Here is a 14,682-nt window from a genome sequence, read left to right on the forward strand (position 1 = left end):
TTCTAAACAGTCACATGCCCTTATATGGGACATAAGTTTCTGTTTATTTGTGTATTTTATGCCTTTAAGAGCCAATTATGATGTTGAACGGGCGGTCTCCGCATGATGTCGGTCCAGAACTGTTTAGTGACTTCAGATTGTTGTCCAGACGCCGCTGCTTTCAATGACGTGGATGAATCTTCATGTAGCCTTTTGCAGGTTGGGATGTTGGGAATGCTTAGAGCTTTCCTATCGACAGTCTTGTGGCAATAAAACAATTTAAATATATATTTCGGCCAGGCCGGATCATTCGAACCTATCTTTTCGTTGTACGCTTGATACAAAATGCAAGAATTTCGCAACGACGTGGCAAACCCTTTCATTATTTCATATTACTCGTCCCTTCAGAAGGGAAGGAAGCCACCGACTTTTATGCAAAATTGATTTTGTGCTTTTGCGGACAAATACACACAGACAGTACATCGGCAAATACACGAATTGAAAAAGCACTGAGATTAAGAAAAATCAGTTTCCTGCAGAACGAGAGAATAAAAAATAGCAGCAAAGCCGTTTTATGAACCAGAACAAAAACGAAGGCGACTTTGGATCAGCCGCACAGAAAACAAGCGGCCCCATCGCCGTACTCTGATTGTCCAGTTATTTGTTGTTTGGTTAGTGCTTACATAAATACAATCAAAATTGCCCACAAATTGATTTTTCTTCAAATTTAGCATCTCCTTACTTTCGAAGTTGCGAGTAATATGAAGATATGAAAGTGTTTGCCATGTCAAGGCGAAGACTTGATTATTTTTGGTAAGAGTTCTGAAGAATGCTAGCAGTGTGAATGGAAACTATATGTAGACACATAGTTTATATCTATTTACATATGTATGTATGTCGGAGCTGTATCTTTGGACCCATGAAGTACATGCATAGGTAAATTCTTGCTCAGCATAAAAACCAGTGTCAATATTTAAAGAAAAAATATTTTGCAGTGGAGCTCTAAATAAATAATTGAATATGCGGCGCAGCAGCGGCATGGGTGCTTATGTGCATTGCATATGTACATATGTTATAATAAGAAAATAGAATGTTTATTACGAAAACTCAACGCTGAGTTTACTGTATTTCTAAAGACATCATATAGATTAGGATGAGTAACGCCGAAAAAAATGCTATTATACAGCTGGGATTCCCATGATTGAGAACAACAAGTAAGAATGCTGTTTATAAAATTCAATAGAGCCACACATGAGTGCTTGTGTGTACATGTATACAAAAATTCTTACAATTTGTTGTAGCAAACATATGTATATACATGTACATACAGCTGTGAAAAAAATAATAGCACCACTACAACACATTTTGTTCTTGATGATTTTTGTGAAATTTGATTTTTTTATATTGTTTGGTATTCCCCATAAACAAAAACAGTGTTAGCGTTCTTCAAATTTTTGTATATATTTTTTTGGGATTTTAAGAAAAAACCCCTAAAAATGCAGAAAAAAAATAGCACCATTAGCCCTTTTCTTAGCGAATCCTCATTATATCGCGGAATTGCCTTTGATTGCTTGTTTTGACTAAGATATCATTTTTTCTATCATAAAAGTTAAAAATAGCCATTACGATGGAACGTGGAATGCACTACACTGCAGAGAAGCGCGATCTTATCAAAAAATTGGTATTGGACGGAAAAACTTACAGAGATGTTGGTCAATGTGTAGGATACGCCAAAAAAATGATTAAAAACGTCTTAAACTATCAAAAAAATATTGAAACACGCGGACGATTACGATCTATGACCCCTCTTCATGTCAAAAGACTGATTCGTCAGAACACGAAGGATCCCTTCAAGCCTGCTACCGAGCTTAAAAAAGAGCTTAACATAAAAGTGACGGAACAAACAGTTCGCTAATATCTTAGGCAACATAACCTAAAAGACTGCCAACCAAGAAAGCTACCACTTTTTAACGCGACACCTATTACTAAGCGCATGAAGTTTGCCAGGGATCATGCAAATTGGACATCGCAACAATGGAGGAATATTCTATGGTCAGATGAGTCCAAGGTGGCTATGATTGGTGGAAAGCATGGAGGGTGTAGTGTAATGGTATGGGCCTGCTTTTCCTACTATGGAGTAGGTCCAATACATTTGAGAAAACCATCATGGATCAGCACGTGTATGTGAATATCATGGAGACAGTTATGCTACCCTTTGTAGAATACGAAATGCCCCTTTCAACAGGGCAATGACCCCAAACACACCAGCAAGAAAGCAAAGGAATGGTTCAGGGCAAACTCTGGAAACGTTTTGGAGTGGCTGCTGAGTCGCCTAACCTGAATACCATAAAAAATCTGTGGTCCGACGTCAAGAAGGCAGATGCTGCTTCAAAATCAACCAGTATCGGATCACTTTGGGAAGAAATTAAAGAGTCCTGGTCCAAAATTACCCTAAAACGATGCCAGGACTCAGCTGATTCCATGCCAAGACGCTGTGCAGCTATTATTGCAAATAAGGGACACTGTACTAAATATTATATGATGAATATAAATTTAGTATTAATAGTTCAAAATGAATTCCACACTTATTAGCCATTTTTTTTATATTTTAAATCGATTTAAAAACTGGTGCTATTATTTTTTTCGACTAATTTTATCAATTTCAGCACATTTTCTTAAATAACTTAAGAACGTTATACAATAGGATGATTTTCTTTTTATTCCCATGTTTGTCTTCCCTTTCTAAAAATGTGTTTCAAGTTTCCTTACTGTTAAAAATGTGGGTGTGGCAACTATTCAAAAATTGCTTGTGGTGGTGGTGCTATTATTTTATTCTCAACTGTATACCCAGCGGACCAACACGCGAGCCTTTAGAGAGACTCGCAAAATGCTCACACATGAGCTCGCATGTGAGATATATTTTTATCGCAAAACACTCGCACACGAGCAGTAAGATCCTTGCGATAAAATTGCGTGCATAGTTGAGAGAATGGTGTGTTGTTTTTGTTTCAAATGTTTATCGTGCTCAGAGTTCAAAATTGTCATGAGAGCGAGAGAGTAAAAACGACGTGGCATTCGGGTGCTGGGTTGTTTTTGTTTTTTCCTACTCAGACCGTTTTCTGGGGGTCGAAAAGTTCCTTTGTTATCTTTTCTAGTGTCCGCCGCAGCGAGCAGACACGTGATCAAAAAGTTATAAGTGATTTGTTGGAACTTGCATTTCTATAGAGAGGTAAATAATTAATAAGTGTAAATTAATAACTAAACTATTCCCTTTCAGAGTATAATTAAATAAAAATAAAATAAAAACATTAAGTTTTGTTTTAAATAGTTGTAAATAAAATTATTTTATATTATGTATTGACTTTTTTATAATTATAAAATTGCTTTAAAAATACCTTTTAATTTTAAGTTAAATTAAATGTTATTTATTTTTAAAATACAACTTGAATTAAAATGAATATTAAAAAAAAAAAACAGCAACAAACATTTTGATGGGAACAAAGTGGGCATGGACCCAAAAAAGTTTCGCAAATCGTATTTCATGAGAGCCTTTTGAGATATCTTTTAAGACACTTCTTTATCACAAAACGCTCGCTAGTCGTATTTCTTGCGACAGTCGTAAATGAAACTTTGACAGCCACAAACTGAACAACATATGATTCATATTGCCATCGTTTCCCCATGTGTTTGCGAGTTTGTTTTGTCGGGTAATCTCGCATTTTACCAGTTTGCGATATCATTTGAGACAAATTGGTCCGCTGGGTACATACATACATATGTATCAATAACTTTTGTTTCCTAGCTTTATTTTCAGCAGTATATCATATTGTTCTACAGCATATTCGTATACATACGGACGGATGTTGTGCCATAAAAAGTTCTTATATTTTACAATTGTATTAAGAATAATAATAAACGTCGATCTTACCTACAAAACTTTTGTACGATCAATGCACTTTGAAAACGAAATGACGCAGCAAATCCGCATTGTCTAGATGTGCTGAAGGCGACTGACTTTGCTGGTCGTGCCTGCACCAATTAACCACGACTTCGGCATTTACTCGTATTTGGCGAGCAAAAACCCTCAACTGGCTTGGCGTTCGACGGGAAAAAGTCCACTATATATTTTTCGTAGCATTCAAATGTACTGGCGCCACTCATCTTGCTGTATATACATGTACCTTGTTGCTGGTATTTCCTAATTGATCACTGTCGACTAGATCACGGCTATTAATTTATTCTTTGGTTTGTCCCACTTTCCAGCAATTTTCTCGCTCCCTCGATTGTTAACAGCACAAAAATTCTAAAAACAAATCATCTAGACACATTAAACAAGAAAAATGTATGCTGTATGGACATTTATCCTTTGATTTTTATTATTGGTTTAAGCATAAACTTCACGCTGAGCCTTTTCCCAAGCGGCTATTGGACCATGCTCAGGCCGGTATTTCACATTACATCCATCCTGTTCAAGGCGGTTATCATCACGGAGTTCTTCATAGCGCTCCCGATCGTACTTGGTAAAACCCCACTTTTTAGATACGTAGATCTATTGACATTAAATACATATCAATATCATAAATGTTTTTAAATATATTCCTTCAATACCTTTTGGCGACCAGGAAATTTGAACTTAGCGCGACGCAATGCTTCTACAACTTGTGCCTTGTACCTGTCGCTGGAACGCACTGACATAATAGGTTGGCCAATTCTGACTCGAGCAACAGTGCCCTGCGGCTTACCAAAAGCACCTCTCATACCAGTTTGAAGCCTACAAAATATATAATGAGCAATGGATTTAAACGGTCATTTGAGATCGTCAATGTGTAAAGTAAAAACTTACCTATCAGCTCCAGCACAAGACAACATTTTATTTATGCGAATGACATGAAATGGATGCAAACGCATTCGGATGTGAAATTGATCCTTTCCACAATATTTCACGAGATACTTATTACAGCAAATGCGTCCAGCTTCGAGGGCTTCGCTACTCAATTGCTCATATTCATCGGAAACCAAATGGACACATAGTGGAAAGTCCTCAACAGTGGCCTTTTTCCTGCCTAAATCGAAAATTCGAATTTTCGGGTCAGGAACACCACGACAAAACCGCGACTTAGGATACGGCTTGTTTTTACAATACCGATAACTAATATAAAGACATTAAATATTAAGTATGCAGAAAATATGTTTGTTGTAACATGTTATACATGTACATACCATCTAGCTGGACGTCGACCCATTTTCTATCTGAAATAAAACATTTAAAATTATTGATTAACGAGGGTAATCTTAGTTAAGTTTAATAGTTCCAGAATACATCCACATACGACATAAATAGATAAAAACAAGGTATTTACGGATGTTTGAAGATGATGTGTTCCTCTCCAAGCACAGCTAAAATCGAAAGGAAGTCAGGGTCGCAAACGGAAGTTTATAAAACATCGTCCGAAAATAAGAGATTGTTATCGACCGATATTTTACAAACCGTTTCAAGACTTCCATAAATTGTGTCAAGATAACATCACCAATTTACTCAGGGAATTAACTGAGAATGTTGGTTTTGCGACCTTTCCATTTTGAATGTAGCCGCTGTCCACTGGCTTAAGATATGACACATATTCATATTTCACATATTGGTGTCCCACCTGTTGTCTGTCGCATGTGAAATGTACCGCTTCTTTAAATTAAAAACTGATTAATTTTTCCTCCAAAAATATTTAAATAATCAAACAGATAATGCGCCCTCGAAGTAAGGGGTCCATTTTGAGTACTCTTTTCGACATTTCGGTATGTTTCAATTTTAAAATATGTAGGGCTATTTTATTTTTAAATTTCTTTTTTAAAGATGCTGCCTTTGTTGATATATCAGCTGTTTATGGTTATGTTACATTCTCATTCTCCACAACATCGATAGAAATCTCGAATAGTTATGGAAAAACACAAAATTTCGGGGCGAATTTACACAATTTTCAAATATATGACATTTTTGAGGAATGTGTGGCATGTGTTTACTTATGGGGGAACGCACAGGTCGCATGTTGCAAAAATGTAACTTCTACAGATATTTGTATATTAAGTGTTCAGTGCACAGAGGCTATAAGAAATGTTTTCAGTTGACAGAGACTGTTAGAAGAGCTAACCCGTGGGCCGGGGCTTATTAAAAACAGAAATTGAACACCATTTTTTTTTTATATATATTTTTCTAATATATTTCGGCTGCACATCGGTAACGTCTTTCAGGGTTTTAAGGTCAAAAAACAAACGAATTGAAACAATTAACATTATAAATACATTTAATTAAACAATTATTTAAATAAGAGTCTGCCCGTTTTGTCGTGGAGATTGAAACTATTTGTTGTTGGACTATCCAGATTTTTAGTTTGGATTTTTGTGTGACATTGAAGCACACGCTATTGTTGTTATTGTCTCCGCAACATGGTACTTCTTTAAATGCATTATTAATGGGAATATTTGCCTAATCATGGTTGAATCATTTTTATGCAGTATTAGTAGGTTTTATTTCTTGTTTGTTGTATCAGTCTGAGTTTGTGATTTGAGTGAATTGTCAAGCCTGCTTGCTTAGAAGTCCACACTGCCAAATCACTGCCGGTAAATGCATTTATTTTTAAAAGCCATTGATGATATTATATGACCAAATTTGAAGGCTGCTGTTAGTTGGGCTTAGGGCGAACCAATAGCGCAATTAAGACTTAGTCATTCGCTCTGGGAACCATTTTGGTTTTTTTTTGAAACCACAGCTAAATCTAGGTTCTCAACCTATCAACGAGTGATAAGAAACGTTCCACATTTAAAGAGACTCAAATTAGAGAAAACGTAGCTCGAATGGAAGTGCGCTTGATTTTTGCTAGAATGCACATGATGTGGAATTTTGACTGGCGAATGAAAAACAATGTTATTTGGAAGGCCCAGATGGATACAACTTCTACTTCCATGATCTCCGTTAAGAAGAACACCAGATGGATCGGCTTCAAAGTCGAGCTGCCTTATTATGGGACATGCGAGTTATAGTTTTTCACTTCAAATATGAATGCAAAAACGTATAATGACGAACTTGAAACACCCTTTTTCATTTTAAAAACATTTTTGGTGATTTGCAATGGCATTTTCAACATTCCAATGTTCCGATTCATACTGACCGGGTGGTTAAGTCATGGATTGAGCGCCAGAGTGCCAGTTTAATAATTTTCATTTCTTTGGATTACATTGAAAATTTGTACAAACCGGCTTCCAATCGAATCTATGAGGTTATACTCAACAAGGAAGATATACCAATTATTAAATGCGTTGCAAGACCTTAAAGTTATTTAATGTATAAATTAGAAATACGTTCATGGCTTAAAAGCTTTTAAATTGAAAATAGTGGGATCTGCTAAACTGATGCCCTAAACAAATAAGACAGTTTAATTTTGGGCATCAGCTTAGCTAATCCCACTATTTTTGTTTTAGAAAACATAGAATTAAATAGACTTTCAACGAAGAAATTTTAAAACTTTAGCATTTTCAGTTTAGGTTAAATTCAGTCGAAACTACTGACGACAGGGGGTGTGCTGATGACGTACAGTCTATGTGTAGATAAGATTGGAATATAAATTTTTATGGCAACGTCGACAAGTGCAAGAGCGGCTTACCTACCTTGTTTATAACGTACAGTTATTTTGATAAACAAAATGTGCGACCTCTTTTGAAGTTTGAAATTTTCATTTAATAGTCAGCTTATGCTAATGGTGATGCGATTCCGGCAAAATCCATCATACTCCACCCGTTGGCAGTGTTGCATGATTACAGTTCTTCTACCTCAGAGAGAGTTCACAGTTGAAAGTGACTGACGTGTTTTACTTGTGCTCAAAGATTTTTACATATTTTTGCGCTTTAATTCTGCTTCTTTTTTCCTAATTTTTCATTTATTGTGCAATATTTAAAAATCCTTTTAACTTGTGAGAGGTGTTACCTGTTGTGCTGCGGAAGTCTGTTAATTACTGAATTTATTGAACGCGGCGTGAGTTCCGAGTTGTTGTTATTGTCTGTTTTGATTAATTTCCTTGCGTGTTCAACTGTCCATACACTTGTTTTTGCGTGTGTTCCTGCTTGTGCATCGCGCTTTCGCATACGCACCTTGTGCAGGTCCCACTGGGCGTAATTGCGCTAAGATCGCTGCAATTGCCAAGAAGGGCTGCGGCATCGAAAAGAAAATTGATTTCTCCAGAATATATAATTTGATTGATTTGATTTTCCCAGAATATTTAATTCTTCGATAAATCAATTCATAAAATTAAATAACGTAGCTAAGCACCTTTCGAGGAATATTGACTCGAGTTTTAAATTGCTTACCAGAGACAAATCCGAGTCTCCAACCAATCGCTGGTTTGAGCACGCAATCTTACCAAGATTGTTAAAAACAACCATGGTGACTTTCACCCCACCAAATCCTGTTCTACCTGCAGCCACATCAAAACCTACTTTAACTGCATCTTGTAGGCAAGTTTTTGTGATTTGTTCACAGTCATTTGTGATCCTAACTTTTGGTTCACGAGTTTAAGTAAAACAAGTAAGAGGTGCTAGTCGGGAGGTCCATACTAGAGAACCATCTTATTCTAACACCAAATAAATTAAAACAAGTAAGAGGTTCATGTTTGGGGACTCTAGCTCTTATTATTTACCAAAATTGCCCAAAAAACAGGACATCGATATCGATTTTTATCGATTGCTTGGAAACGGAGTAAGTTATCGATTATTGGAAACAAACTCGATCTGCGCGGGCACCAGGAACATCTACATAAAAATTTCAAGTCTCTAGCTCTTATAGGTTCTGCGATCCGAGCGTTCATGCATACGGACGGACGAACGGACAGACAAACGGACATGGCTAGATCGACTCGGCTATCGATGCTGATCAAGAATTTATATGGGGTCGGAGATGCTTCCTTCGGCCTGTTACTACATTTGCATTTTGCACAAATACAGTATATTATTTTTACCCATTTTCAATGGGTTCACGGTATAAAAAAAGAATGCAAAATTCCGGTTCGCTTATACATAGCGATTCAAATAAGCCACCAGGGAACGATTTCCGACTGCGTTTTGGAGATTCGGCGACGGCGATCGTTTTTTCCTAAATCGTCTTTCAAACTCCCATTTTCAATTAGGCGAGAGAGAACGAACGAGATTCGACTAAATGTGATAAAGCTGGGCTTAGCTGATGATTTTTTTTACGACAAAGGGAACTAATGTGAGCAATTACAGGTGCTAAGCTCTTAGATATTGTTGGCAATCACTTGTATTAAAAATATATTTTAGGAAGAACAACAGAGGTTAACGGCGATTGTAAATGGGCGCGCATTCTATAAGTCAAGCTTTTTCACGATGGACAAAATATAAAAGAAAGATCTGAGCTCCGGTCGCCTTAGGGATAGCTATTTACAGCGACACCAGATCAGACGTAATTTTTAATTACCAGATTAACATTTATCTATTACTTTTCTCTTTCACTCGTTACAAACGATATAATGCCTAGGTTGAGCCATAGATGACGAGACCTACTTTACGATATTAATAAAAAAGTTGCTTCTTCAAATATCTCTGGGTTTATTAGGGAATACATTAAAAGAAAATGTATAAAAATAAATTTCGTTTGATTTAAGCAATATTTCAAACTTTGTGCATATCAGATTTTACAAGTAGCCCTTAACTAGATTTACATTGCCTACTTTTGGGCTGTTTATGTATATTGAAGCAAATTATTCTTGTTTTAATTGCCACTACAAATCCCCCGTCATAATTGGACTTTGGTGGTTTTAATTATTTTTTAGGCCAAAAAAGTGCGATTCGCGCTAGGAGCGAATGTTTTATACAATTTGACTATTGTTTTATATCTTTCGCATGATACTTTCCCACGAACTGCCCTTGTAGGTTCTCCAACTCACAATAACTATTACAAAGCTTATTATACCCTGAATTCATTAGAAATGGGTAAAAAGGGTATTTGTGTGTATTTGTGCAAAATATTAATGTTTGTATTAGGCAGAAGGAATCATCTCCGACCCCATAAAGTATATATATATTCTAGATCAGCATCAATAGCCGGGTCGATCTAGCCATGTCCGTCTGTCTGTCCGTCCGTTCGTCTGTCCGTGTATATGAACGCAAGGATATCAGAACCCATAAGAACTACGAAATCGATTACTTACTCCGTTTCCAAACAATCGATAAGAATCGATATCGACGTAGTGTTTTTTGAGCCAATTGGGTAAATAATAAGAGCTAGAGTCACCAATCATGGTATGTTGCTTCTAGAAGATTATATATATATCAAGTATCTATTATTTTATACCTATCGCCACTTCCCCGCTACCACCGCAAAACTATAAATCAAGTTAATAACCAAACTTTTTATTGCCAACCAATTTAAGCCTTAATTTAAATGCAACCGACCTTTTCAGCATACGAATTGACTAAGTCGGAGTTACATATATGTTTTTATTATTGATTGGGCACTGTGCCTGTTGATCGTTCCATATCAACTGAACTTATAATATCTTAAAGCTATCTCACGTAGTCCATAATCCGGGAAAGCGATACTGACAGAATGCTGACTTGGCGCCTCGTGACCGTTCTTAGCTTGGACACTTGGTGCACGCATGCTGGTGTCAGATTACGTCGATCGCTATGTTGCATCGTTGTTACTTTGTAGCGCACATTTTCGCTCTTGCGACACTCTGTGAATCATTTGTGTTAGCTCCTCCTTTGTTTAAATGAAGGTCGTCCTCGGATTTCTGTAATGATAAAGTCAATGCCTTGGCTAGCTCGGCTTGGTGTCTGGTTTTCAGACGGTGGAAAACAAGGCAGGTGATGGTGTAAAGCAAGGAAACTACGGCCAGGGTAGCGTTATATGTTTTCTGAATGGCGTTTAAGGAGTTTGTAATTTCGTTACGCATACTTTGAATTTTGGGGTTTTTTGGTTCTGGTTATTTGCTGAATTTACGAACTGACCCTGCCTGAACTTTCCAATCGTTAAAATCAGGATTTCCTGCTATAACCCTCAGTGCGGTCCCTAGTATATTTGAACTACGAGCATAAAGATGTTGAACATTTATGTGTTGCAGGTCCGTTGCGATAATCTGTCACATGTGTTCTTTTTCAAAGAAGCTTATGGTATTGCTGATATCGTCGGCGTAGATTTCGTATGATGTCACGTTAGTTGTATGTCCTAAGTAATAACTGCCTTAGCCTAAAATATAAAATTAGACGCTTTTTGGAATTAGTACGGAAAATATGTGAGAAGTGTTGTTTACTTAATGCTGTCGTTACGGACCACACTCCCCCTAATAAGAACTGTCGTGCCCAGATCTCTATAACCTCTTCTGAGCATATCGGCGTCAATTAATTTCCAAGTCGTTTGCTGGTTTTTAACCAAACTTTGTCGCCAACCTAATATTCTCTTTTACTTCTATCCGAGTTTGCTTGCGTTAACTTCTCGTCCTGAACTTTTTGAATTTTGTCACTGATATGTGTTTCAAATTCCATTGGGGCTGCATGGATGACTTCAACTGGTTCTTTGCTTATGACCGAGTGTATTGTTCTATTGTATTCTATAGTTAAGAGTATAATAAGTTCTATGGTTTCGTGTATCTTCCGATCGATCTTTATAAACCGTGCAATTTCTACGAGAATGCTATGAAAGAGGAGGCACATTGGAAATTTGAAATTCGAAATTTTTTGCAATGCATCTAATAGCTTCAGAGTTAAATGACTGTTCGTTGTCACAATAGATAGTCTCTATTTTTGGAAATATGTTTAATAATTAAAGTATCGGTGCCTTGATGTCTACGATCGATAGGAAATTTATCGGTGGATATCCGTAGAAAAACATAGATATGGATAATTTCACCGGCATATGACGGGATAGGTGTTTTTCCTATGACCTGTGTTTTAGGGTGGAGTAAAGATACTCGTGGTCTGAAAATCGGACAATGTGTCGTATTTTATTTTTAAAGAGTATGAGAGTTTTTAAAGATGGGAAGTCTGATTACTATTTGGTTCCTAAAACAATGGACTGGTTTGTCCGCTCTATTTATCGTATAACTGAGGAATTCCTCACTATGAATAGTGGCCACATTTGCATCCTGCGAATCTTCTAAGGAGCTAACATTTTGTCGTGATAGAGCATCAGCAACGTAATTTTCTTTTCCTGATTATAAAAAACATGTGCGTTGTGTTCATTCACAAACGCTTTTAATCTAGTTAGCCTAGGGATAGGGTTTTTCTCAGACATAGTACTTGTTAAGTACGGCTAACGGAGTTAGTTTCCATCGTTTGTTGCCATTGTTACCTAATTTTCGCGTAGCGTACGTGTGATCAAAGTAATTGGACGGTTATTTTGCCACAGCACAGCCCCTAAGCCATGTCCCGAAGAATCTGTAGTTAAGTCATGCAAGCATGACGTCCTCTGACTTTAGAATTTTTTTCAATTTATTTAACACTTTTAATTGCTCTGTTGTTATGTCGAGCTTGACCTTCTTTGAGTGATTGGCACCTATTTTGCCATTTTCGCCCTTTAAGATGTATGTTAATGGTCTTGCGATCGTAGCAAATCCCTTTATCTCCATCTGTAGCAACTTGATAATCCCAAAAATGATCTGCGATTAAACAATGTAGAAGGGGGCTGAAAATCTTGTATGGCCTGCACCGTTTTAGGTGAGGCAGCGATACCGCCCGTTAACATGACGAATCCATGCCCTTTTTTTCAACTTGGATTTTTCTTGAGACACTCTCTGTGGGCGTTTTTAAGACCAAAAGAAAGTATGCAAATTCGATACTTCCCATTGTTTACCGAATAATCTGTCGTTTCTCAGTCCTTCTCCGCCAGTTCTATTTCGTGGAAACCTGATTTTTAATACGGACTGGGCCTTCCCAATGTTTAACAGTATTGATGTTATAGAAGGAATATGGTTTGTCGTCAATAGTCTGCTGGTTTAGCTTTCGAAAATCCAATACCAGTCTTTTTTCTTGTGTCTCAACTCGTCGACAGCTTTTTTGTTTTTTACCCAATATGGGTATTCTGGACGGTCGAATTATTCCATCTGCTAGATGTTGTTTAACCTCTGCATTACCAAACTCCTCAACACCTATTGGTGTCACATTTTGACACTTCGTAAACAAAATTGGTTCCGAACCGTGTTTATGTTCGATTATGTTTTGTGTTAATTCAATTTTCCCAATGACTTCTTTTAGTAGGTCGAGCCCAATGATACCGTCGAAATCAATTAGGCTGTGCAAGATGAAAAAATTTGATTTTGCATAAAAAAGATGTATCAGACATTTTTCGATTTTTATATTCCCATGATTTAACGAGAAACGGGGTCTCGACTGGCACGAAGTGTGTCAGACCTGAGTTCTTAGAAGCTCCCGTGTCCATTAATAAACGACCTGTTACTGTACGCGTGGGTACGGTCTTATAATTTTGATCATGATGCTGTTCTTGAGTTGTGTAGTTAACCTTCTGATGGCTTCGCATAGTCTGGTTTTGAGAACCCTGGGTTCCTCTATGACCTGTTCGTTGTCCAGAGCGCGACGAAGACTCTACATCCATTGGCTCTGGGCCCTGGTTCTATTGGCTTTGGGTGCCAATTCTCTTCGAGCTATTTGATTCATAATTGTGCTGAGTCTGGTTTCTACAGCCCTGACTTTAAGTGTAATGGGAATTTTTACCCTAAAAACCTTGGTTGATGTCTTTTTGTTGACCGTTGTGCGAATTTCTCTGACGGCTACCTGACGAACTAATTTGTGAACCGCTTGAGTTAGCTTGCCGATACCCCTGGCGTTGGCCGTTGGGCTTTTGCGACTTGTCCTCAATATGCCTGGAATAATGGGCTGCGAACATTTACCTACCATTGCTTACTACTGCCTCTTGGGCCAAAGCCAGGGCGGAGGGCAATTCTCGCGGTTGAGCGGTCTGTTTGAGAGACTTTTTAAGGCCAGATACGAAAGTATGCAGCGCGTCCTCTCCGAACTGTGCTTTGAGGGCTGTTGCGGCTGCTACATCGTGGCTCATTAGCGCGTGGCTCATTAGCGCGTATGCATTTCTTCTCTTAACGCTCTTAATTTTTCTTCAAAATTTTTTTCTTGGTGAAGTAATGCACCATTTACGGCAGACTCTATCAACTGAGTAAGCTGTTCGTTATACATATTGTTAACTCTATGTTATTTTTGGCTTTTCGATAAGTTTTCTTTGTAACTCGGTAACAATTCTTCGTCACTAGCATTATCTGTAGTAACCCTATTTCTATACATTGATTATTTAGTAAAGTAGTATGTTTTTTTTTGCAGAAATTTGGTTGATTTATTAAATTTAATAAAAATAACAGAATCAGATTTTCGCAACTTATTGTTTTTTTTTTTTAAGTCACTCTGGGTAACACTTGTTTGATTTCAAATGAATTATGTTTTACAAACGGGATGAACGTCTCACACACATGAACATTTTGTTGTTTAAATTTCCCGTTAATGGCAATAAACGGTCGCAGGGGTCTTCGGAATTCACTATCTGTGTCTGCTCTTAAACTTGTAAGCGTGTTGAATTCTTCTTAGCAGCGATGAATTTTTCAATTATTTATATTTAATTTACTCGCTCAACTGCTAGGGTTTTGGCCCAAGTGTTGGGGTTGTGTTTTTTTTTTTTTTTTT

General features: G+C 37.2%; 1 protein-coding gene and 1 long non-coding RNA gene across 4 annotated transcripts; one reads left to right on the forward strand and one right to left on the reverse strand.

Moving 5' to 3' along the window:
• The first annotated feature begins 395 nt into the window (after positions 1-395).
• On the forward strand, positions 396-5,066 carry LOC138911496 (uncharacterized). Of its 3 annotated transcripts, none has more exons than XR_011417126.1 (4): positions 408-650; positions 711-915; positions 975-3,741; positions 3,782-5,066. It is a non-coding gene; the product is annotated as an uncharacterized lncRNA (long non-coding RNA). The 3 variants fall into 3 exon arrangements; XR_011417127.1 differs by having other exon boundaries at positions 410-650; positions 975-4,170; positions 4,243-5,066; XR_011417125.1 differs by having other exon boundaries at positions 396-650; positions 975-5,066.
• RpL10 (ribosomal protein L10) lies at positions 4,323-5,469 on the reverse strand. Its single transcript, XM_002058731.4, has 5 exons — positions 5,340-5,469; positions 5,200-5,229; positions 4,823-5,128; positions 4,588-4,750; positions 4,323-4,528 (listed from the first exon to the last, which is right to left on the reverse strand). Exons 2-5 carry the CDS (start codon positions 5,220-5,222, stop codon positions 4,364-4,366), a joined length of 657 nt encoding a protein of 218 aa, XP_002058767.1. The 5' UTR covers positions 5,223-5,229; positions 5,340-5,469; the 3' UTR covers positions 4,323-4,363.
• Between the last annotated feature and the right edge of the window lie 9,213 nt (positions 5,470-14,682).

Source organism: Drosophila virilis, unplaced genomic scaffold, assembly GCF_030788295.1.
Source record: "Drosophila virilis strain 15010-1051.87 unplaced genomic scaffold, Dvir_AGI_RSII-ME tig00001170, whole genome shotgun sequence".
NCBI lineage: Eukaryota > Metazoa > Arthropoda > Insecta > Diptera > Drosophilidae > Drosophila > Drosophila virilis.

Coding starts and splice junctions, on each gene's coding strand:
- RpL10 (XM_002058731.4), bottom strand. CDS start 5,222: ATGGGTCGACGTCCAGCTAGATG. Junction 5,129..5,199: donor GGTCGACGTCCAGCTAGATG/GTATGTACATGT, acceptor TCTTTATATTAG/TTATCGGTATTGTAAAAACA. Junction 4,529..4,587: donor AATTTCCTGGTCGCCAAAAG/GTATTGAAGGAA, acceptor TAATGTCAATAG/ATCTACGTATCTAAAAAGTG.